At 39.8% G+C, this 23,478-nt stretch overlaps 1 protein-coding gene across 1 annotated transcript in view; it reads left to right on the forward strand.

The window, feature by feature from the left end:
- The window catches only part of RALGAPA2 (Ral GTPase activating protein catalytic subunit alpha 2), a 318,996-nt gene that overhangs the window by 88,222 nt on the left and 207,296 nt on the right, over positions 1-23,478 (forward strand). Inside the window, 5 exon segments of the mRNA XM_017882965.1 lie at positions 3,328-3,354; positions 3,357-3,474; positions 8,106-8,217; positions 14,100-14,337; positions 17,974-18,138. Of these exon segments, the coding sequence (XP_017738454.1) occupies positions 3,328-3,354; positions 3,357-3,474; positions 8,106-8,217; positions 14,100-14,337; positions 17,974-18,138 (660 nt within the window).

The following is a 23,478-nucleotide window of genomic DNA, read 5'->3' on the forward strand; positions in this document are numbered from 1 at the left end:
TCAAAAAAAAAAAAAATTGGCTGTGTTTACAAAGAAAAATGACTGATGTAGTTTTTAGATTTTTTTTTTTTATTATTATACTTTATGTTCTAGGGTACATGTGCACAACGTGCAGGTTTGTTACATATGTATACATGTGCCATGTTGGTGTGCTGCACCCATTAACTCGTCGTTTACATTAGGTATATCTCCTAATGCTATCCCTCCCACCTCCCCCCACCCCACAACAGGCCCTGGTGTGTGATGTTCCCCTTCCTGTGTCCAAGTGTTCTCACTGTTCAGTTCCCACCTATGAGTGAGAACATGCAGTGTTTGGTTTTCTGTTCTTGTGGTAGTTTGCTGAGAATGATGGTTTCCAGCTGCATCCATGTGCCTACAAAGGACATGAACTCATCCTTTTTTATGGCTGCATAGTATTCCATGCTGTATATGTGTCACATTTTCTTAATCCAGTCTATCATTGATGGACATTTGAATTGGTTCCAAGTCTTTGCTGTTGTGAATAGTGCCGCAATAAACATACATGTGCATGTGTCTTTAAGGCAGCATGATTTATAATCCTTTGGGTATATACCGAGTAATGGGATGGCTAGATCGAATGGTATTTCTAGTTCTAGATCCTTGAGGAATTGCCACACTGTTTTGAATGAATATATGAAATAGAACTGACACCATTTGAGAACATTTGAAAGAGCAACTTTGGATCATTACTTAACCTCCCCAGAGCTCAGGATTTTACCTCAAAAATGGGAATTGGGAGATTTCCTCTCAGGTCTCATGTAGCTTGAAGAGTAAGTGAAAATACAGGGTGCCTCTCATTCCCCGCTCACTGCCCCCTCACCCACCACCCTTCATCCACGTTTGGAGATGTGTCACTTAGGCCTCCCATGTAGAGGCCAGGTGTGGAGTCTGGGGAAAGTCTGGGAATGACATGCATGTTTCTAATTTTCTGTCATCTGTTTCTTGATAGGATTCATTTTCGTGGTATCCTTTTTGTTTTCAAGTGAATTAGCAGTTTAATATACCATACTCATGAATTTTCTCACTTTTCATTGAAAACCTACACATAATTTTGAAGTTAAAAAAGTTGAGATGATTTCACTTGTGCATCTTTTGGTGTAGCTCATAAATATGACCTGCATCCCCATCAGAGAAACACTTGCAGGAGTCCTTGCCCTTTGTCCCTCAGTAGCTCCGTCTTTTAGCTAAGGGGATCTCCAGCAACAGTCTGTGGTGGTTGCAGGTGCCAGTGATCTCCTGGGTTCAAAAGAGTGCTTTTTATTTTCTGAAAGGATGAGTTACATCTACAGTAAGTCCTCACTAATGTCATCAATGGGTTCTTGGAAATGGCGACTTTAAACGAAGTGAGTACAGCAGGTCTTTGAGTAACATGGTTTGATTCAACATCGTTTCATCATAATGTTCGTGAAAAAATAATTTTCTTTTATATTTTGCTTAAAGTCATCATTTCCAACAACCTATCAATGACATTAAATGAGGACTTACTGTCCTTGCCTGAACTGAGAAAAAACAATTTCTATTTTATTATATATAGTGCTACAGTTAAAAAAAGTATTTACTTTGGAATTAAATAGTTAGTTTTGTTCTTGTATCTAATACCTTGGTCTTTTGTTTATTAAGAAAAAGGGCCAAATGGAGGTTTGATAAGATAGTAATTTTCTTTCTTTTCTCCAACTGTGTCTCAGATGTTCAAGAGATAGTAGTTTTCTATAGTTGCTTTTGACAAGTGCACTCTGGACATACTAATTTAGTTTATTTTTACCTTAACTGATACCAGCACATTAATAAGAAATACTCATGCAGTACCTTTGATGTTTTGTAAAAAGTAAAAGTATATAAAGACTCCTTACATGGGAATGTGCAAAAAGTTTTAAATTCATATTCAAGAAGCCAAATATATTGAATTAAAAGGATCTGTGTTGCAGTATATCAACTGTGGCATACTTCTTTCAAAAACAGAACCACTAAAACTGCTGTAATCAAAAGCTCTTTGTTTTGTTTTCTTACTCAAAGACTAGTAAATTCGTCATGACTGAAGTTATCATCATCATCAACTATATTATGGTGCTTATTTAGTGGTTTTTCTTAGAAAATTGGGACATAATACTTTTTAATCTTACCTGAGATAACTTTAAAGGCTGTGAATATTTTAGTTCACCCACTTGACTTTTGATGTGAATTTTAATTTGGTCAGATTGTACATTTATTTTGATACAGCACTTTAAAGAATTTTATTTATAAATGAGCTAGAGAATAGAGAAGCTCCTTCATCCTTTGAGTTTGTGTTGTTGAACACAAAGGAGATGTAAGAGGGAATGTACTAAGTAGATGGAGCAGGTCCGTCTTCATACCAGATTGACAACTCAGAATATCTGCAGATGATGGGACACTGGTGTCAACTGTGTAAATGGAAATGCACCATTATTTTGCTGTAGTAGCTCAAAGCAGTAATAGTATATGATATCCTGGATCAGCGCTTCTCACATTTTTCTGCTGAGATACCCCTGATGGTAGAGAACAGTGAACTTGTATGCTAAAGATCTGAGGCAGAGGGTAGAGTAATTGGCTGATTTTCTGAATTGTTTTTGAAATCTCAGCTTTTAACCTTAAGAATTCACTTAAATTTTGTATGCTACTGCATAATATATCTTTCATATTTAAAAAAATAGGCTTCTGGAAGACGTTATGATGTCAATGGCTTCGTCTGTTTCTGGGCACATCACAGCTGCTTGAGGTTCTTATGCCTGTTGAGTGGTGCTGTCCATTGCTCCTGTCAGCAAGGAGTTCATGTGCTGGGAGACTCAATAAGAATCACATAGTTCTGTCTGACCACTGTCTGGCCATCTGTCCTCTTCTCCTCCCATTTCCCCACTAAAGTTTCTCATTCATGTGCAACAATCCTACTTTTTCCCCTTGTTTTCCTTTTTTTGTTGAGGGGTTGTCGAAAAGAAGTCTTCAAAGCTTTTCTGACTCATAAAATTTCTGTAGTTGCAATATTAATATGTAATAGTGATTTTTTTTCTTTTCCCCTAGGGAAAGGCTTTTCAGGTGTCTCAGTATTTAAGTGATTCTAAAAGGTGAACTAAAAAAAATTTTGAATATGTGTTGGTACCACTTGCTTTAATGAATTTTTGCCTTATTGTGAATTTATATGTTGGTACCACTTGCCTTATTGAAATAGAATCTTTTGGAAATAACTGAAAAGTGATTTCATTGGTAAAGTGAAATTAATATCATCTTTAAGCAAAATTTATTCAAATGTTTATGTTCAGTTATATGTTCTAATGTAAAATTGTTGATTTTAAGGTATTTTGACGAACTCTGCAAACGTCTTTTGTTGGAACCATGTGCTGAAGTTCCTGTGCTCTTGAAAGAACAAGTTGATGCTTGTAAAGCTGTTTTGATTATTTTTAGGCGCATGATAATGGAGCTTACAATGAATAAAAAGACATGGTGAGTTTCTGTCAAATTAATTAGTATTGTAAAACAGATGTTTCTGCTTTTCAACATCATTAAAATGTTAAGGCTTGTATTTGTTTAATGTTTTTACAAAAGTTAACGACAAAATGTCTTTTGTAACAGTTTCTGTGAATTATGAAGAAGGTAGTTACCCAGTACTTTGATAGATCAATTATTTTCATTATATTTTTTAAAATGTCCTTGAACAATAAGTATTTTACTTAATAGTGGATTTTCCTTTTAAACTTTCATCAAACATAGTTTTGTGGAAAAGCAGCAACTGGTGTCTTATAATATTCATCATAAGCTCAGGAGAGTTTGTTAATTGCCCTGAAATGCCATCAACTGATTTTTATTGCTTCTAACTTGATGTTTTAAATTCATTTTGGAAAGACAGTTATTTTAAATGATAAATTATCAGAGACTAAATACATAGTGCAGTCAAAAATCTGATCCTGTTATTAAAACTACAACAACGTTTTTTTCCTTTTCATCTTTGTTTTTGTTTGATGGTAAACAATGCATTAGATTTTTTTTTCCTGCTCTTCTCTTTTTTTCCTGCTTTTCTCTTATTTGAAAGTCATCAGCCGGGTGCGGTAGCTCACGCCTGTAATCCCAGCACTTTGGGAGGCTGAGATGGGTGGATCACCTGAGGTCAGGAGTTCGAGACCAGCCTGCCTAACATGGCGAAACTCCATCTCTACTAAAAATACAAAAAATTAGCCAGGTGTGGTGGCAGGTGCCTGTGATCGCAGCTACTCGAGAGGCTGAGAAAGGAGAATCACTTGAACCCGGAAGGCGAAAAGGTTACAGTGAGATTGCGCCACTGCTCTCCAGCCTAGGTAACAGAGGGGGGCTTTGTCTCAAAAAAAAAAAAAAAAAAAAGTCCTCACTTTACTCCATCTGATGAGGTATTTTCAGTGATGCTCAGCAACAGACCAGAAAGCCTCAGAGTCACTTTCCATTTCTTCCTCTTCTCCTCATGTGTCATCAGCCTCTCACTTCTGCCTTTAAAATGCTCCTCAAGCCTGTCCTTTGCGTGTTCCCTCTCATTCCACCGCCGCCCTTGTGCAATCAAGCTGCCCACCCCAGCATCTCCCTAGGTGATCTTCTGCCTTGGTTCTCAGTCCTTGGAGGCCCTGCAGACCAGTGGCACCTTTCCTACCTGAAACCAGAGGGGTCCTCTGCCCATGTCTGTGTTCTGGAGGCCCTTGAGTCAGCAGGAAAGGGGCTTTGGAAAGTGTCTGCAGTTGGTAGGAAACCGTGGACACAAGGTCTGATCGGAAAGGAACTGCAGGCCACCAAGTCCAATTCTTCTGCTTCAAAGATGAGGGAAGGGTGGACTCAAGAATCCTGGTGTGCAGAAAGTTCACAAGTACAGAAACGAAGGCATCAGAATGATATGATGTAGATTCCAACGTCATCTTTCCCAGACTTCTAAACTTAGCACTACTTGCCAAGTTAAGAAATTGTTAAAACTGGAAATATTACAGTGATGCACAATATGATGTAAACAAAGTTAAATTCCACATCAGTAATATTGACAGTAATGAGAAATGCTGGTATATGCTTTCAACTGAAATATCTGTTCCTGAATACCGTAGTTTTATCAACATCATTTAAAATGTTTTTTTTCCTTTGAAAACTTCCTGAGTTTTGTATAGTACTGTATCAGCAGTTTTTTGATCTTTTTTGATAATCTTTTTATTTTGATGAAAATTCTAGGAAATAAAATTAAGCAATTCTGTTCTGACTTTTACTAATTCGTAGATTCCTAGGTGAAAGAATAGAAAAGAAAAATTGTAGAAATTGGTGAAAATAGTTAACGGGAAAATGGTCAATAGAGCATAGAAAGGAATGTGAGCAGTTTCTCTAACAGATTTTCTTGTGTATTTAAGTACCAGATAATCCCTTGCCTCCCATCTCTGCTTTCCTTCCTCACTCCTTCTTCTCCCCTCTCTCCTTACCTCCTTTTCTTCTATCTAATAAATAACTATCGAGCGTCTACTGTGAGAATATAGTGGTGAACTATGTAGACAAGGTCCCTGCCCTCATGGGGTCACATCCCCATAGGACCGAGAGACATTAAAAATCTAGAAACAATTTCAGAGAGTCTGAAGTACTGAGAAGAACAGTGAAGGTTGGAAAGGGAAAAGAGTCCTGAATTGGGTGTGTGTTGCTTGGCATGGACAGAGGGAGAGTTATTTCCGTCAGCTGTCAGAGAAGGCCTTCCTGAGCAGAGCCCTGAGTGAAGGGAAGGAGGAGCCTTGGGGAGGTCTAAGGGAAGGGCATTCCTGGTAGAAAGAGCAGCAGATGCAAAAGCCCTGATGGGAGAAAAGGTAAAAAAAAAAGTGGCTTGTTTAAGGAAGGACAAGATGAAGGCCAGTGTGGTGGAGTGGATGGAGTGAGAGGGGAGGAGGCAGGGGGCAGGCCAGGGCCAGGTTTCTTGGGGCCCTGCAGACCAAAAAAAAGGATACCAGCTACCTCCCTGTGTGTCTGCAAGATTGTGACATAATACAATTTATGCTTCTGAAAGGCCCCTGTGGCTGCTGAAGAACATGCAGTGCAGTGCCATAGATGATGGTGGCTGAGACCGTCATTTATGACGGTCTCATAGATGGTGGCTGTAGCCAGGGAACGGTAAGAAGTGGTCCTGAAATAGGGAATAACTGGTATATAAATGAGTTGAAATGTCACCTGGATGAGGAGATGGAGATCAGGTAAATAATGAAGAATGTAGGAAAACCCTCACTCCTGTGTTGGACCCAAGGATGATACACATGCCTGATTCCATGTACTCCAACAGAAGTTTATTACACTCTTTGAGCAGTTCTCCTTGGGGAAGTCAGTGCTTCACAAAATAGAAAGGAACAAGCAGTTGTCAAAACTGGCAGCTTTGGCAGGTTGTGTATTTTTCTACTGTTAGGAAAGATCTTTCCAAACCGTAGTTTTTCCACCCTTGTTTTCTTCCAGAAGACTCTGCATGCCTTTCCAAGCTTTCATAGGTTCAGAAATCAAATTGACTGTGTTTTTGTCAGTCATTGCTTTGATCACATTTGTAGCTTTTGATAGCAGTTGCCATGATCAAGGCTTTACTTGAAACTTATGATGTCTGTTGTTCCCATCACATTCTCATGATGGGTCTGTAACTAGTTGTGTGCAAGGGATTGTTTTTCATTGTCTTATGCATCATGTAACATGAATGGGCAGTGGTGATACTAGGTGCTGCCCTTCTCTTCCCTGGCGACAGGGACCTGGGTACCCTGAATGTGGTGAGCGACAAGCTGTCCCCCAGCACTGTGCCATTTCTTCTCCCAGTTCTCTTCAAAGTCACCATTGTACTTCATGCGTGTGTGCCCGGAAGATAGTCCTTCCTCTTCTGTGCTTCCAGAATCCATACGCAGGGAATAGGAATACATGGGCAAGTAGCATGGAGTGCAGTGAGAATGTATACCAACAGGTGACTCTGGGGACCAAAATCAAATGGGGCCAGCTACAAAGAGGGCAGGAAATCCCCACAGGTGATTTTACTGTGAGGAATTTTATGAGGTTCAGCATATTGTTAGGAGAAAATGCTATTCTGATATGCAGAGATATGAGAAAAGTATACAGGAACTATGATTTAGAGATCTCATCTGATTACTTTGTCCTATTCTCAGTTTTATTACTAAAGAGCAGTAAAGCCAAGGAGAAGGTAGTAAAGATTAGATGAATGGTTAGCATGTGAAACCTGAAAGGAACCAGAGTGATTTCCCTCGAGGAACAAATGCACCTCTGTTACATAATGTGTTCTGTGTTCCCATGGAATCTAGGGGAAGAAAAAGTGGGCAGATACTCTGATATGAGCAATATAACTTAGGTCTAAGAAAGAAAAATATCTTTTGGCTGTTCTGAATAACTTATTATTGTAATTAGCAGTGTTATGCTGTCTCTATGCTGTTTTATAGTCTTCAAAGTCCATTTACATAAAACCTTCTGTGAGAGACTATAAAAAATGCTGGCGCATTGGAACTGAGCTGCAGTGATGGCATTTGTCTCAGTTGTGCCCTGTAGTGCAGAGTCAGGATCTTCCAGGCATGAGCACTGTGCCTGTAAGTGTCCTGTAATGCACACCCCTCCTGCCTGTGAGAGTACTGTGGCATTCCACCATACCAAGATACTGACTGTGTGTGTCCACAAAATAAAGGGCAGAAAGTCAACTTAACTTCCTGTTGCAAAGATAGGGAGACCTTACAGGTCAAGTAAAACAGCAGATAGCAAAATTAAAGAGTGCTGCATACGTTCCAGTAGGTTTTCACTGAGTGCCTTTAAGGTGTTGGCAACAGTTGGAGAAGACAGTCTTGCCTCCCTTTTTGCAAGGGGAGAAAATCAGGCTGGAATATTGTGTTTTATCTTGCCTGTTTGTGTGGACATGGGAGGCATATTTTCAAAACCGTTGTAACATAAGGGAGCTTATTTTGGTAAAATATGATATTCATTATGTAATTGGCATCTGGACTTTAATAGTTTCGAGTAATACGTAATTATCAATGTTGCTGAATTCTTAAGAGAATTTCTGGTACCTATAAGTTAAAGTACTTTGGAGACATGATTATTAATATGAGCTTTTATTTTGGGTGGCCCAGGGAACAGATGTTGCAAATACTACTCAGGATAACTGAAGCTGTCATGCAGAAGCCAAAGGATAAACAAATAAAGGACTTGTTTGCCCAGAGCTTGGCAGGGTTACTATTTAGGGTAAGTCTTTTTTATTAAAACACTGCAAATGCAAGAAGTGAATCAGATTTTATAGCAAACTAGTTTTAATCATTGAGAATTTTAAGAATAATGTTAAATTTAAATTTCTAGAAATTTTTCTTCTTAGCTTTGTCCTGAAGGTTATGATCTATTCTTTACAATTAGCGCTGGGCTTTTAGGCTTTTCTCCCTCTCTGCCGCCTCCTTCCTCTTTTGATTTGCTCAAGGGTGGTAGGAATTAGGAAGCTCTGATTGCTTTGGTGGAAGACTAGGTAGATTTGGAGAGGTAAAGGATGAACGGAAGCATGGGAATGGGATAAAAATTTGAGAGCCAGTGTGTTGGGAAATTGTATTTAAAGCCACAGAATGGGCTGACCTAGAGAGGACAATGTCCACAGGTGATGGAAGAGATGCTGAGAAAGGGTGACCAGTGAGCAAGGAGGAAAACCAGAGGAGTGTGTGTCCTGGGTGCCTGGGGATGAGTATTGGGTAGGAGGAGAGCAACCAGTTGACCATGGGCTTTGACAGGTGTAGTTGGTTGAGAATGTTCTATGGGATGAGGCCCACCTGGAATAGATGGAGGAGAAGATGAGAGCTGGGCAGTGGAGGTTGCAAGTGTAGTTAAGGCTTTGCGGAGTTTGATGTGGAAAGGAAGAGGAAAAGGGGAGCTAGCTGAAGTCGGTGGCATACATGGTGGGTGAGGTTTAAGGTGGGTGGTACTAAAGTATGTTTGCTCACCAATGGGATGGTCCAGTGAGGGAGGACAAGATGGTCTCGGGGAGACAGAGGATAACTGTAGAAGTGAAGTCCCGGATATGGTGGGGGGCTGGGCCAGTCTTCGGTGTGAGCAGAGAGCAAGGAGATGCCTGTGCTTCTTGCATCTCATGTGGTGAGCAGGTGAGGACCAAGAGCAGGCTGATACCTGGCGAGCTGCCTGGGGAAGAGGATGTGCTAGAGGGTCCTGAGCATGGCAGCCTACTCTGACATTGCTAATATTTATGAGGACCTTAGCATTTATGAAGCATTACTGAAAGTGAAGAGTGTGAAAGGGCTCTGGAAAAATGCGACATTCTACATAAATAAAGGTATTAGTACAGTGGATGGACTTGACTTTGGATAATTACATAGGTGATTCTTTTGCATGTGTCCAGCTTTGCTCTGCTGATGCCTGGAGGGTGGTACTGACCACTGCTTTGCTGCCTGCCTGGACATATGGACACTGCACACTTTGCCCTCTCAGCGAAGCGTCTCACTGTTGGCACCCTTTCGAGCTCCCTGTCCTGGACCTGGGCTGCCAAGTGGACATGAGCTGAAGCCAGTCTCACGCTGGCAGGTGCTTGGGCCTTATTCTCACCAATTGCCTGGCTCTGCATCTGTTTTGTGTGTTGGAATTAGAGAGCTTGTCACAGAATTAAACAAGTATTCTGGGGTTTGGGTTTTTTTTTTTTCCCTTGGTTGGTTTTGGTCTTTGGGGGAAAAAAAACTCCCCCCATGTAACGGAGAAAACCTTCTCAGATATTACTTCCCTCCTCAGTTGGCCTGACTTCCCCAAAGCTCAGTTGACCTGACTTCCCTGTAGCTTAGTTTTGAGTTCATGATTATTAATGATTTTGATGTTGTTATTATTTTGGCAGTTTTTAGGTAGATCGAGAAGGATGCTTAAGTTAAGAACTAACCATAAGGCTGGGCATGGTGGCTTACACCTGTAATCCCAGCACTTTGGGAGGCTGAGGCAGGAGGATTGCTTGAGCCCAAGAATTCAAAACCAGCCTGGGCAATAGAGTGAGACCCTGTCTCTACAAAAAATTAAAAAAAAATTAGCCGGCCATAGTGGCATGCACCTGAAGTTTCAGTTACTGGTGAGCTGAGGTGGGAAGATTGCTTGAACCTGGGAGGTTGAGGCTATAAGTGAGCTATGATTGCACCCCTGTACTGCAGCCTTGTCAAAAGAGCAAGACCCTGTCTCAAAAAAAAAAAAAAAAAAAACAAAACACCTACCATAAAAAATAGTGAAGAGAGGATGAGCCTTTTGGTGTTAGGCAGATTGTGGTTTTGATCTCAGCTCTGCTACTCCCTGGCTATGTGGCCATGAGCACATGACTTTAGCTTTCTGAGTGTCTTCCCTAATCTGTCACCGTCAGGAAAGGACTTCTTCCTACCCTGCAGGGTTGTCATGAGAATCAGAGTGGTCCCATTGGGATTTGTGATCTTCTATTGACCTCCCACATTCTTATGGGAGGTGCAAGAGGCAAGAATAGTAAGGGTCCGGACTTACCAGGCTATCTGGTGTCTGATGTCTATTGGGCATCATCGTGGTCCCATACTGCCATTAAGACGTGCTATCTAATTAGTATTCATTTGATCATGTGGACTGTCTAAAATGGCCACTAGATTTTTTTTGAAAAATTTAGAACAAGGAGACTGTTAAAAAGGACAGGACATTTTAAGTTTTATTACCCTTTTATCTTTTTCTAGTTCTTCTTCTAGTGTTTGTTTTTTTTTTATCTGTCAGTAGATAACCTGGACCATCTACTGTGATGATTGAATTTGACTTAGTTTTAAATATTTACCAAATAATGATGATCACCTTATTGCCCTAAGTGATGTTTTAATTTATTATCAGTGCTAAATATGACCTTATGCTTGAAGTTCTGATGGCATAGCAGGACACTATGGTCCTGCTCTTTGTAATATGAGCCATTAAAGTTATGCCGTCCCCTTTAATGTGCTGGTAGAGTGAAGTAGGAAGTGGTTGGTTAGCAAATGTTCATAAGAAAAGGAGTGATTTATTAGCTAAGGTGTTTTTAAAATACATCTTGTGTGCCAAAATGTATCTGATAAAACATCAAATTTCAGTGCTGAAGGAACCTTGGAGAAGCTCCTATGCAACTCTTATTTTTAATGAGAAATGTGACTACAGAAAGATCAAGTGACTTTCCTAGGTCACAAACCAGGGTAGTCCAGGCTGTTTGTTTCCATGTTCCTTTTAGAAAATGGTAATTGATCAGAAGGACACCCTGCCTTCATGTGCACAGGTGCCACCACTCACCACCCAACTGTATTTTACCATTTTACCATTTTGCTCTGTGCAGGTGTTGTCAGTTGTGAATTATGATGATGATTCAACAGGTCTGCATACGTTTGTATTATTTGCTAAGTTGATTTTATAAACTGCAAGAAGTCATTCTGCACTTGTTTTTTAATTAGTTAATAAAGTGAAGCCATTATAAGATCCCCAGTATAGAGCATCTCATTACACCAAGACATCTGCTGTTATCCATGAAACTGACACTATATCTGAATGTCAGTCTGAGTCCTGATAACTATCAGTCTCTACTTTCTTACTCGGCTCAGATTATACTTACTGATCTAATATTTAATTTTATTGTCTATAGGTATTTTATGGCAATGTCCTCAAATTCATCTTGAAAGCAGGGGTATAAAAAATAATAGAAGATGGCATTGTAGTCATAATAAAAATATTTAATAAAGATAATAAAATTATTTTATTTTCTTTCTTTTTTAGTTTTACAAAATTCATACATGTTAGAATCAGATTTTAAATATAAGTGGTTAATATCTTGTTTTTTTTTATATAATTAACTACTTTAGTCCTACTTTAACATTTTTATTTTTTTAAAAAGTGGTAGCGGCCAGGCGCGGTGGCTCACACCTGTAATCCCAACACTTTGGGAGACCGAGGCATGCGGATCATGAGGTCAGGAGATTGAGACCATCCTGGCTAACGTGGTGAATCCCCGTCTCTACTAAAAATACAAGCAAATAAATAAATAAAATAAAATTAGCCAGGCATGGTGGCGGGCACCTGTAGTCTCAGCTACTTGGGAGGCTGAGGCAGGAGAATGGCGTGAACCCGGGAGGCGGAGCTTGCAGTGAGCCAAGATCGCGCCACTGCACTCCAGCCTGAGCAACAGAGCGGGACTCCGTCTCAAAAAAAAAAAAAAAAAGTGGTAAACACAAATCGAAACAGAGAACATGTGTGTTACAGAAGGACCACTTTAAATAAGATTTTCCAAGTGGTCAGAACAGGCCTGCCTGATTTTACAGACTGATTTCTGTTTATCAAAGTTTTCCTGTGTCTATGTTAAAGAATAAATTCCATTAAAAAATCTATATATAATTTGGGGAAAAAAATTAAGAAGTGAACTCACCTACACAAAGAAGAATTCCTGACAAGAGTGGGAGCCTATTTGCATCTGGGTTGGGCCCATGCAAATACAAGCTGGCATCTTAACAAGTGCATTTATCTTTGACAACTGACTACAGGACTTGCACAGACTTTGAGTATAAGGATTCCTTTTCACAAGCTTAGGAAAGCGTTTTGTTGCTCGTTTGGGATGGACTTGGCTATATAGAGGCACTTCTTTCAGGGAAGACATATTTGGCTTTGAATTTTAAAGGATGGTGAATATTTTGGCAGAGGTAAGGAATGGGACAATTTTAAGGGAAGGAAATATCCAGGATATAGGCATAATTGTCTCATAGGGCTGTCCAGGTGACCAGTTGTAGTGCTGTGGATTGTAAGACTTGGGGCAGACACTGATAAGTGAATAGACTGTGAAGGAAAGGTGTGATAGGTGCATTGATGGGGGGGAAATGCAGGGACCTGGAGGACACTTCCTGGCGACTGGGAGGTGGTGGTGGGGAGATAGTCAAGGATACCTTCTTGGAGGAAGTGATGTACAAATTTTGACCTGAGAAATGAGGGGGAGTTATACAGAAACAAAGGAGGAAAGAGAGGGAAGGAAGAGTATGTGCAAAGGCCAGTTGCAGGAGCGAGCAGGTAGAGGAACTGGGAGAATGTCAGTGGAAGAAATTGAATACCTTTTACTATTATGCTGTAGGACAGGTGTCTGAGGGTTGTGTAAGTAGCACTGTCTAGTACCTGGGTAGATAGATCAGGAAACCAGTAAAGAGGTCTAAACTGGACATGGAGATTCAGAAGTCAGCAGCACACAGAGGATAACTGGAGCCATGGGAATGGAGCCAAAACCCAGGCAGAAGGTGGAAGTGACCTCAGAAAGGGAAGATCCAGAGCAGTCTGTTGCCTGGGGGATGAGGAGGTGGAGATGGAGTAGATGTGGAACATTCTTTTAAGAAGTTTGGCTGTGAAAGTGGAAGGAAAAGGGCTGTAGCTAAACGGGGGAATCTGGGTTCAAGGGAATTTTTTTTTTAAGATGAGGAAGAATTTGGAGCATATTTAAATGCTAAAGAGAAAGAGCTGGGGAAGTGGGGTTGGCTGGAGATTAAAGGAGAGGGACGGTTGAGAGGCATGAAGGTCCAGAGGAAGGGGTCCAGAGCATAAGGGGGCACAAGGGTAGTAGATCAGGGGCCCCTCTTGGAGTTCAGCCCACGGGTGGAGGAGGAGCTGGGTGAATGTGGGCAAGAGTGTGAGTCCATGGGCAGAGGTTGAGGGGAGTCTCATTGAATGGGTTCTGTTTCTTGTGAAGTCTGCAGCCAATCTATCTGCTCAAAGTCAGGGAGGATTTGGTGGGCTGGAGGTTTTCCTGTAGGAGGTTTGAAGTAGCCACTGTGGATGGAAGGAAAAGAGCAGTCTCAGGAAACAGAGTGGTCACTGTGCAGAGGGCTTTGTCTTCTCCCTGATTATAGCTAGGGCCAGCCGCAGACCCTAGAATAGTATTGAATCAGTAACTTTGTTCATAATGATAACTAACTTCCCAGTAGCTTAAATCTTGATTATAGTTGGTCAAGTTGATTTTGAGAATTAAAAGAAAAACAACTTCCAAAAGTACTTTTTATTTTAAAATTTGTGTTATTAATAGTCATTTAAAACATTTTGTTAAAAAGTATACTTCTTCAAATGAAGACGTATGAATTCTCTTGTTGGTTGTTTGGTTTTAGACGCTCATGGTGGCTTGGATCCGAGCAAACCTCTGTGTGTACATTTCTCGAGAGCTCTGGGATGACTTTCTTGGTGTGCTGTCCTCCCTCACGGAATGGGAAGAACTTATAAACGAGTGGGCCAACATTATGGACTCCTTGACAGCAGTGCTTGCAAGAACCGTTTATGGAATTGAGATGACAAACCTACCTCTGGATAAATTAAGTGAACAAAAGGAAAAGAAGCAACGAGGCAAAGGTATTTCCACTCTTCCAGGTTAACACCAGATGTCTAGGTCGGGGGACGAGTGTGTATTTGTATGACTAAGCAATTAATGCATGAAATTTTATAATGAGCTGAACAAACTACACAGTGTCTTCTTAATAGTGGCATTAATTAGTGTCTCATGTCATTCTGTTCCCTTAATGAGATGGTGAATTTCTGAGGAGGCTATGCAAAAAGGAAGATGCAAGGAAGGTAGTAGTAATAGTAGTGATAACTAACAGTAATAATAATGGCTGTTACATTGTACATATTATCTCTTTTTGCCTTCATAATAACCTAGTGAACTGTAGATACTTGTATAATCCCCATATCACAGACAAATAAACTGAAGTACAGAGACTTTGCAGAGATGTCCAATCCTTTGGCTTCCCCAGGCCACGTTGGAAGAATTGTGTTGGAGCACACTTAAAATACACTAAAACTAACGATAGCTTATGAGCTAAAACAAACAAACAAAAAATAGCAAAAAAAAAAAAAAAAAATTCTCATAATGCTTTAAGAAAGTTTACGAATTTGTGTTGGACTGCACTCAAAGCCATTCTTGGCTGCATGTGGCCCATGGGTTGGGCCACGGGTTGGTGAAGGTTGCCTTGCAGTGATTGACTCATCCGAGCCCACATAGTTAAGAAGTGTTTAGAAATCAAAGCTGGATAAATACAACTCAAGATGTCATACAATTAAGACACATTCTACAACCTCTCTAGGAAACATGGAGAAATTCTGAATGCTTCAGGTGGGAGCTATTTCGGCTTTGTTATATTTCTGGGTAAAAATTGTTTTGGGACTGAGAACCTCAAATGAAAGTGATGTTTTCAAGGTAGAAAACATCAGTGGTAGCTTCTGTTAGGAATGACAATTTGGCATCTGTTTGTCTTAATTACCATTCTTAAGGATGTGGCATGGTCCTTAGATTAATTCACTTGTACTACACCATACTCTGTAAAGATTTGAGGCCGGGCGCAGTGGCTCAAGCCTGTAATCCCAGCACTTTGGGAGGCCAAGACGGGCGGATCACAAGGTCAGGAGATCGAGACCATCCTGGCTAACACGGTGCAACCCCGTCTCTACTAAAAAATACAAAAAACTAGCCAGGCGAGGTGGCGGGCGCCTGTAGTCCCAGCTACTCGGAAGGCTGAGGCAGGAGAATGGCGTGAACCTGGGAGGCGGAGCTTGCAGTGAGCTGAGATCCGGCCACTGCACTCCAGCCTGGGCAACAGAACGAGACTCCATCTCAAAAAAAAAAAAAAAAAGATTTGAGGCAGCTCATAAAAAGGCATATAGTACAGTAGATCAAATATAAAATAGGGTCAAAATGAGTGGGGTTGCAGGGAACTGCAGTTGTGACTAAAATGCCAAAATACATGCCTTAGAGTCTCGTGGACTTGCTGGGGAGATGGAAAAGTCAAACATTGGATTTGACTTTGGTCTTTGCAGGGTTATATCAAATCAGGAATCACAGAGCACATACGGTAAAAACAATTCAATCACTTAGGTGATGCTTAGCTTTTATTAGGGAGACTTGGGAGGAATTTTTCCTTCAAAGCCCCATAAAGGGTACACATTGCTCATTGTGTAGACTACCGCTTTAATAATACCAGCCTTATTATAGATTGTATCAGTGTGCTTTTGCCATGTGACAAATCACCCCAAAACTTATGGCGTAAAATAACAACCACTTATTTATCTTGATTTGATGAGTTGGCAATTTGGGTTGGACTCAGCCAGTCAGTTCTTCTGCTGGTCTTTGCTTCTGTGTTTGCAGTCAGCCAGGCTGTGAAGTAGTCAGCTAGGCAGCTCTACTTTTAGGGGTTGGCTGGGTGTAAGTGGGGGCAATGAGGTGTGACTGGGCCACGTGTTTCAGCAGCCAGAGGCTAACTCAGGCTTGTGCACCAAGTGGCTTAGAGTTTCAGGAGCAGCAAGAGGGCAAGCTCAAATTTTCAAGTGCATTTCAAGTCTCTGCTTGTTCAGTTTTGCTACCAAAGTAAGTCACATGATGAAGCCTAATGTAAGTATGGGAGAGAACAACAGAGGATGTGGATACAGGGAGGTGTGAACCAGTTACAGTGGCTAGTAAACCGTATACATGTGTAATAAATGTGATGGATTCTTATAATGTCTTCACTGAAATCTGAGAATGGCTTGCCAAAGCACTAATTAATAAAAGCAAGTTAGTAAGAAGCCAAGATAAAGTAGTTGAAGTACATGGCAATCCAGTGGAACAGTTTAATCCCAATGTAGATTTAGACTGTCTAATGCAATGATTTTCTAACATTTTTTAACAGATCCGTTTTCCTCCCCAGTTGAAGGTATACATAACCCCTTTCTAAAGAAATAGACTGGAGATTTGGGATTGAAGTAGGAGCAGGGAGCCAAGATCCTGGGTCCTTGGCCTCCATTTAGTCCTCTCTAACAGCTCTGAGGACCTCTGTGTAAACCCAGGGCCTGAGAGGACCCAGATACTTCCAACTAGGAACTTGGCTCCCTAAGACAGTGGTTCTTAGCCCAGAAGAGAACTTACCTGGCTAAGAATACCTTTCAGGCTAGAGAAGGAGAGCTGAAATAGGAGATAAGGACCTACCTTCAATTGTTGTAATCCATGCACGAGTGCACATGTTTGTGCATGCACGCGCACATGCACACACACACACGCACACCTGCCATTCTGCAAGATTCTCTTCCTACCCACAGATTCATCTGAAGAGATAGACTTGTCTTGGGAAGGCAAACAACTTCAAAAACACTGTTTTCAAAATGTACTGAACAAATTATTAAATTAATGACCATGACTAATATTTCTGATTTATGTTGCTTTATTCTAAAAAGGATTTAAATATTTATTGTAGAAACACTTGCCTTCTAAGGGCTAGACTACTAGAAACAAAAAACACAGGCAGAGGAAACTGGGTGTGGAAACATGCCACAGGTGGCAGCCACTGGCCACATCATACCTGTGCAGAAATCTCTAAGTCTTCCTCCTCTATTTATTTTGGTCCATAGTCTCTCATTGAAATAATTAACCAGAACAATATGAGAAAAAAGAAAAGTTGAATCTCAGACTACAATGTTTTATTGTTTTGGACCTTTGCTAAAATAGGATTTTGTATTATTTATAGATTTTCATTATGCTGCCCATTTAACTGAATCCACTTTGGAGTTTATAGGCATGGATTGCCCTGGGGATTTATGGAGGGGTTGGTGTCTACAGGATGCAGTACTATTCATACATCAGGATCTCTGAGGTTTTGGCTTATAAGTAGTGGTTTTTGGAGTGTCCTGGGAACAGTAGTATGACTTCATTTGATATTGTTCTTGTATTGAGAAAGGTTTATTAATACATTATTTTGTATACTGGAGTGAGTACTATGAAGATAGGATAATATTCATAAGACTGTTTTATATTCTTGAAAATATTTTGGCAATAAGAATTCTTAAATTAGTGACATATGAACAACTTCCTAAATTGCAGTGTAAGGAAGTGGTACTTAATTTGTGACAAGAAAACCTGCTGATTATATATAGTTTTATGTACACCATTTGCTGAGCAACACAAGCTGCGAAATGAATAATAATGAATTCAGCCTTTAGATTATTTTTCTTTTCCTTTATCAGGCTGTGTTCTAGATCCTCAGAAAGGAACCACTGTGGGGAGATCCTTTTCTCTCAGCTGGCGGAGTCATCCAGATGTGACCGAACCGATGCGATTTAGGAGTGCCACCACATCTGGAGCACCGGGAGTGGAAAAGGCGAGAAATATTGTTCGTCAAAAAGCAACTGGTAAACATTTATTTAAATGCTTCTCAAAAATCTAGTTGTTATCTAAAATGAATTTATAGGCATAAAGTGTGTTAAAAATTCTACTCAAAATTTAGATATTAGACCTTATATTAAATGAAATGTCTCTACATCTTTTTAGCTTTCTGCTGTGGTTACTTTTCAAATCACAGTTTTCAGTTACTTATTTCTAAATCCTCCGTTGTGAAAACGAACTTGAGATGTTAATGTTGAGTGAGATATTTGTACGAAAGAGAGAAAATAGAGGTTTTGTTTGAACCTTGAAGAAAATAGATTGTTAATAAATACACCAGTAGTTGCATTATTGTCAGTGTTAAACCATGTTAATCTTTAGAGTGTGGCAACCTGTTTCAGCAAAGAAAAGGAGAATTATACACTTCAGTTTTCAGGACTGGATAGACATTTCCATTTTTTGCTCCTTTGGAAAATTGAGCCTTTTCATGTCTGTGTGTGTTATCTTTGGAGCCTATTTCCATTAGCAACTTGACCAACAACCCCCAGTTAATTGGACTACTTTGCTACATTTTACTCTTTTTTTCTTTTTTTGTTTTTTGAGACAGATTCTTGCTCCAGGCTGGAGTGTAGTGGTGCAATCTCAGCTCACTGTAACTTCTGTTTTCTGGGTTCCAGCAATTCTCCTGCCTCAGCCTCCTGAGTAGCTGAGATTACAGGCGCCCCACCACGCCCAGCAAATTTTTGTATTTTTAATAGAAACAGGGTTTCACCATGTTCGTCAGGCTGTTCTCAAACTCCTGACCTCGTGATCCGCCCTCCTCGGCCTCCCAAAATGCTGGGATTACAGGCGTGAGCCACTGTGCCCAGCCTACATTTTACTCTTAAAACAAAAAGTGAGCTCTTTAAAAAGAAGCTTGTATGTGGCATTTAATAAAAATAAACAAAGCCACCTCCTCCCCAGTGACTTTGAGCCTGTAACTTAGGTTTAAGACAATTGTAACTGATAATTTAGCGTGTTGACTTCAGAAAGTTGCAAGATCCTCTGGCCATAAAGCAAAGATTCATTAAGGCTCAACATATTCTATAGTGCTTAGTAAAGGCTTAATACAGATAGTTTAGAATCCTGTTGGAGTTTTTATGAAAATATATTCCACCTAACTGTAACTGTCCCATACTTTTTTGCTGTAGCATTTGCTGGAAATTATCACCTTATTTACATGCACGGCCTCTTCTGCTTCTTCCTTCTTTCCGTCATTCTCTCCCCTGAGGAGAGACCCAATTCATTGTTAGCAGGCAACTTTTGAGGATGCTCATTCACTGATTTCCTTTCTCATTCCAATTCCTAAAAACTATTTGCTTTTATCATTGGATTCTTTGTTTTTTTTTTTTTTTTTTTTTTGAGTCGGAGTCTCATGCTGTCGCTCAGGCTGAAGCGCGGTGGTGCGATCTCAGCTCACTGCAACCTCCACCTCCCAGGTTCAAGCGGTTCTCCTGCCTCAGCCTCCTGAGTAGCTGGTACTACAGGTGCGCACCACCATGCTCAGCTAATTTTTGTATTTTTAGTAGAGAAGGGGTTTCACCATGTCGGTCAGGCTGGTCTCAAACTCCTGACCTCAGGTGATTCACCTGCCTCGGCCTTCCAAAGTGTTGGGATTACAGGCGTGAGCCACCACACCCAGCCTACTGGGAATTCGAATAGGCAAAGGGTAGGAGAAAGGGCAGTAGGGTAAAAAGTTTGTTTCAGTTTTTACAAATGTGTCACTGTCATTTGTAGTTCCATTTCATTAATGTTAACTGATGTCATACAAAATAGTAAAGCAGCAAGTAAATCTTTGTATTTTTGTTTTAGAATAAAACTGATTTTACAGATTGTGGTTTTACATATATGCAGCACGTTTTCCTCCTGTGTTCATTCAATTCCTCCAATGTTTATTTGACTAGCAGTATATAGAAAACATAAGAATACCGTAAAGTAGACACTAAAGATGTATGGATTTAATAAACATGAAATGTGACATAAAAGGATGGGTTTCATGGAGATTTTACCTTTTTCTCAAATATCAAATCTTTTAATGTTCAACTTGACTTTTATGTGTTCTTGAGCTTTTTGGTTATTTAATTTACTAAATGATTTGCTTTTGAATACAGTCAGCTCTCAGCAAATCAACTTCTGAATGAAGGCCAGATATTCCCTCTCTCACCATGGTCTTTTTGTATTTGTCCTTTAGGAAAGGAAAACTGATTATAATGTCTGTCCAAGCAAATAACGTGAATGTGAATCTGATACACAGCAGAAAGAAGGAAAGGCTAAACATATAAAGCATTTCAAAATAAAATTATTTGTGGATTGCCCATTGTCCTATGTCATGAGAATGACTGACTGAAAGTTGGCTGTATTTAGAGACTACAATTAAATACTATACTTTGTACTGACTTCCTTTAAAGTTTAAAATGACCTCCTTTAAATGTTTAAAGAGAGCCCAGAAAAGTAATGATAATAAATTGAAAGGTCCTATTGTTCTTCTGACATAATTATTACTTTATCTCTCCTGGAAGCTAAGCGAAGCCAGTCTATCAGCAACTGTGTCCACCTTTCTGAGGCTTTGCCTGCCACTAAAAGCGTCCCGCTCCTCCTTCACACCGTGAGCGCTCTCTTACCTGGTCTCTCTTACTCTTCTTGCTCTCACAGGCTGTCAGGTACTGTAACACTGTCTCATGTGTCCATCACTGTTCCCGGGCTTCTCCCGCTTGCCTCTGGGACTTGCTTCCTTTGTTAATATCCCCACATGACACATGTGCCTGACCATTACACTAGTGTTAAATTGCAGTGAATACTAGTAATTACTTTTGTGTAGTTAAGATGCTTAGTGGCAATTAGATAGTCAAGAAAAATTTCTGTAACTTTGGTCTTGGCAATAACAATTAAAGAGGATAGAAGGGTTTTTAAGTCCATAGCTATTTAATAGGGGGAAATGTGATGCCTGCCTTAGTGTGTCTTCTATACAGTGCCCATAGAAAGTAAGGGGATTTTCATAAAAGTTTTGAGCATGTCAGTATTAGAATGCTTGCTATGCCTTCCAAAAAATGAAAAACTAAAAAATGTATGTAGGCGGGGATCTACTTGGAGTTAATAAATCATATATGTGAAGTAATAACCAGTTATGTAGATTCATACTGACTATTGAAATTTGAGTGAAAAAGGACGAGTGCCAAAAAGCAGTAATTTCCAAAACAAAGAAACGTTGTTCTTGTACTTCAGCCAATTAAAATTGAATTTAGCCATGTGTGATTTACACACAGTACCTTTTTTATTATGACATCATAGCACCAAAAGTCATTTTTGGCCTAGTTACTTCAACAGAAGAATTTACCTTTCTCTATATTGAATAATTAGGTCTATGTCTATTTATTTTTCAGTGATTCTAGGATGAACTGAGTCTTCTTCCTTAAAAGAGAAAGATCATTTTCATGATCTTTTTTGTTTTCAGAAATCTGGCATTGTAGATTAGTATTTTTTGTTGTTGTTGTTTTTGATTTTTTTGAGACAGAATCTCTCTCTGTCACCCAGGCTGGAGTACAGTGGCGCGATCTCAGCTCACTGCAACCTCTGCCTCCCGGGTTCAAGCAGTTCTCCTGCCTCAGCCTCCCGAATAGCTGGGACTACAGGTGTGTGCCACTGCGCCTGGCTAATTTTTGTGTTTTTAGTAGAGATGAGGTTTCACCATGTTGGCCAGGCAGGTCTTGAACTCCTGACCTCGTGAGCCACCTGCCTCAGCCTCCTAAAGATTAGTGTTTTTTTGTTTTTTGTTTTTTTTTTAACATTGGAGATAACCTAATTGTGGCCTTCTGTAATACTAAATTATGTCATACTGTGTTTTAGCAAAGCAAAATGAAAGCTTAAGCTCTCTGATGGCCATGTAAATACCATATTACTTTATAGAATTTAGGGGAAGAAGTTTTACCAAGAGTGAGGACTATAATGTTTCTTAGAAAACTCTTTTCTCCAGTAACTATTAAAGGAGAAAACAGTAAGAATGGTACATGGGAAAATGGTCACTAGTCAATTAAATTACTGTTGAGTTTTAACTGCCCGATTATTTGGTTTTGAAGAAAAAGCTATTGTTTAGAGATGATTAATAAAGTATTTAAAATGATTGTACCCCCTGTTTGGCTAATATACATCCCAAATGAACTTTTTCATGTTAATAAGTTTTCTCATGTCACAGTCCATTTTTTTCTATATTTTGTTTCTCTTAAGTTTTTCCCTAGTTTGTCCAGAACATGTTCCCACAAGAAATCTCTTCCAATTAGTGATTTAATTTTGGAAGCTTTTGTTCTCATTCAATATTACATTTTATTTTACTAAGACTCTTGGTTCCTGTGTGTGTGTGTGTGTGTGTGTGTGTGTGTATATATATATACAGTTCCAAATGAAGTTAAATGTGATTTAGAGCAGTGGTTCTCATTTGGGGACAACTTCAACAATGCCGGGAGACATTTTTAATTGTCACATGTGGGACAGTGCTAGTGGCAGCTTGTGGGTGGAAGTCAGGGATGCTGCTGAATAGCTTGCAATGCACAGGACAGCTCCCAAATGAAGAATTGTCTGGTCCAAAATACCAGCACTGCCAAGGCTGAGAAATCCTAAGTTAAAGTGAAATCAAGTGGCCTGGACTTGGTCTAAGTTTTCCTGCCTTTGCCATCTTTGTTCTTGATTTTGTAGCACAAAGGGTAAAAGAACTTCAGAGTACAGTGACTTTGAGAACAACCTGCCATTCTCTTTTTCACCTGACAACTATGATAGTGAGCTTCTTAGCCTGATGCCATTGGTTCTTTACTACTTAAAATGATGCCATTGTCCTTTATGACTGTCCTATCCAGAGACTGACCCAAGGGCAGATTGTATATTCTCTGCTGGTTGGCACTTTAGAGTATTGAATTTGCCCTCCAATTTAAATCCTAGTGTGTAGGCATATCCCACCAACCTACTGCTAGATAATGTAACACTTAATTTTACTTTCTGGCCACAAGTTCTTTACCCTATCAATGATTGCTAATTTTGTTTACATTTAAGTTAACTTTTTTTGTTTTTGTTTCTAATCTATGTGACTAGTCAATCCACCAAAATTGTTTTAATAATATAAGCAATAGACAATTACTTTTAGCTAAGATTGTATCTTTTCTGATCTTTTGGGACTGTATTTGGCAGCTGCAGCAGAATTTTGGGTGGGTTGTTTGTATTCTGGGAGGAAGAAGTGATGTTTGTATTTTGGAGTCACAACCACCTGTTTCCATTAACATGAATAGCTACATAAAGAAACACAGTTGGGGAGGTAGGACTGGCACTTTTTGTGATTTCCTCCCCCC

The sequence above is a fragment of the Rhinopithecus bieti genome, unplaced genomic scaffold, assembly GCF_001698545.2.
Source record: "Rhinopithecus bieti isolate Rb0 unplaced genomic scaffold, ASM169854v2 scaffold_641, whole genome shotgun sequence".
Taxonomy (NCBI): domain Eukaryota; kingdom Metazoa; phylum Chordata; class Mammalia; order Primates; family Cercopithecidae; genus Rhinopithecus; species Rhinopithecus bieti.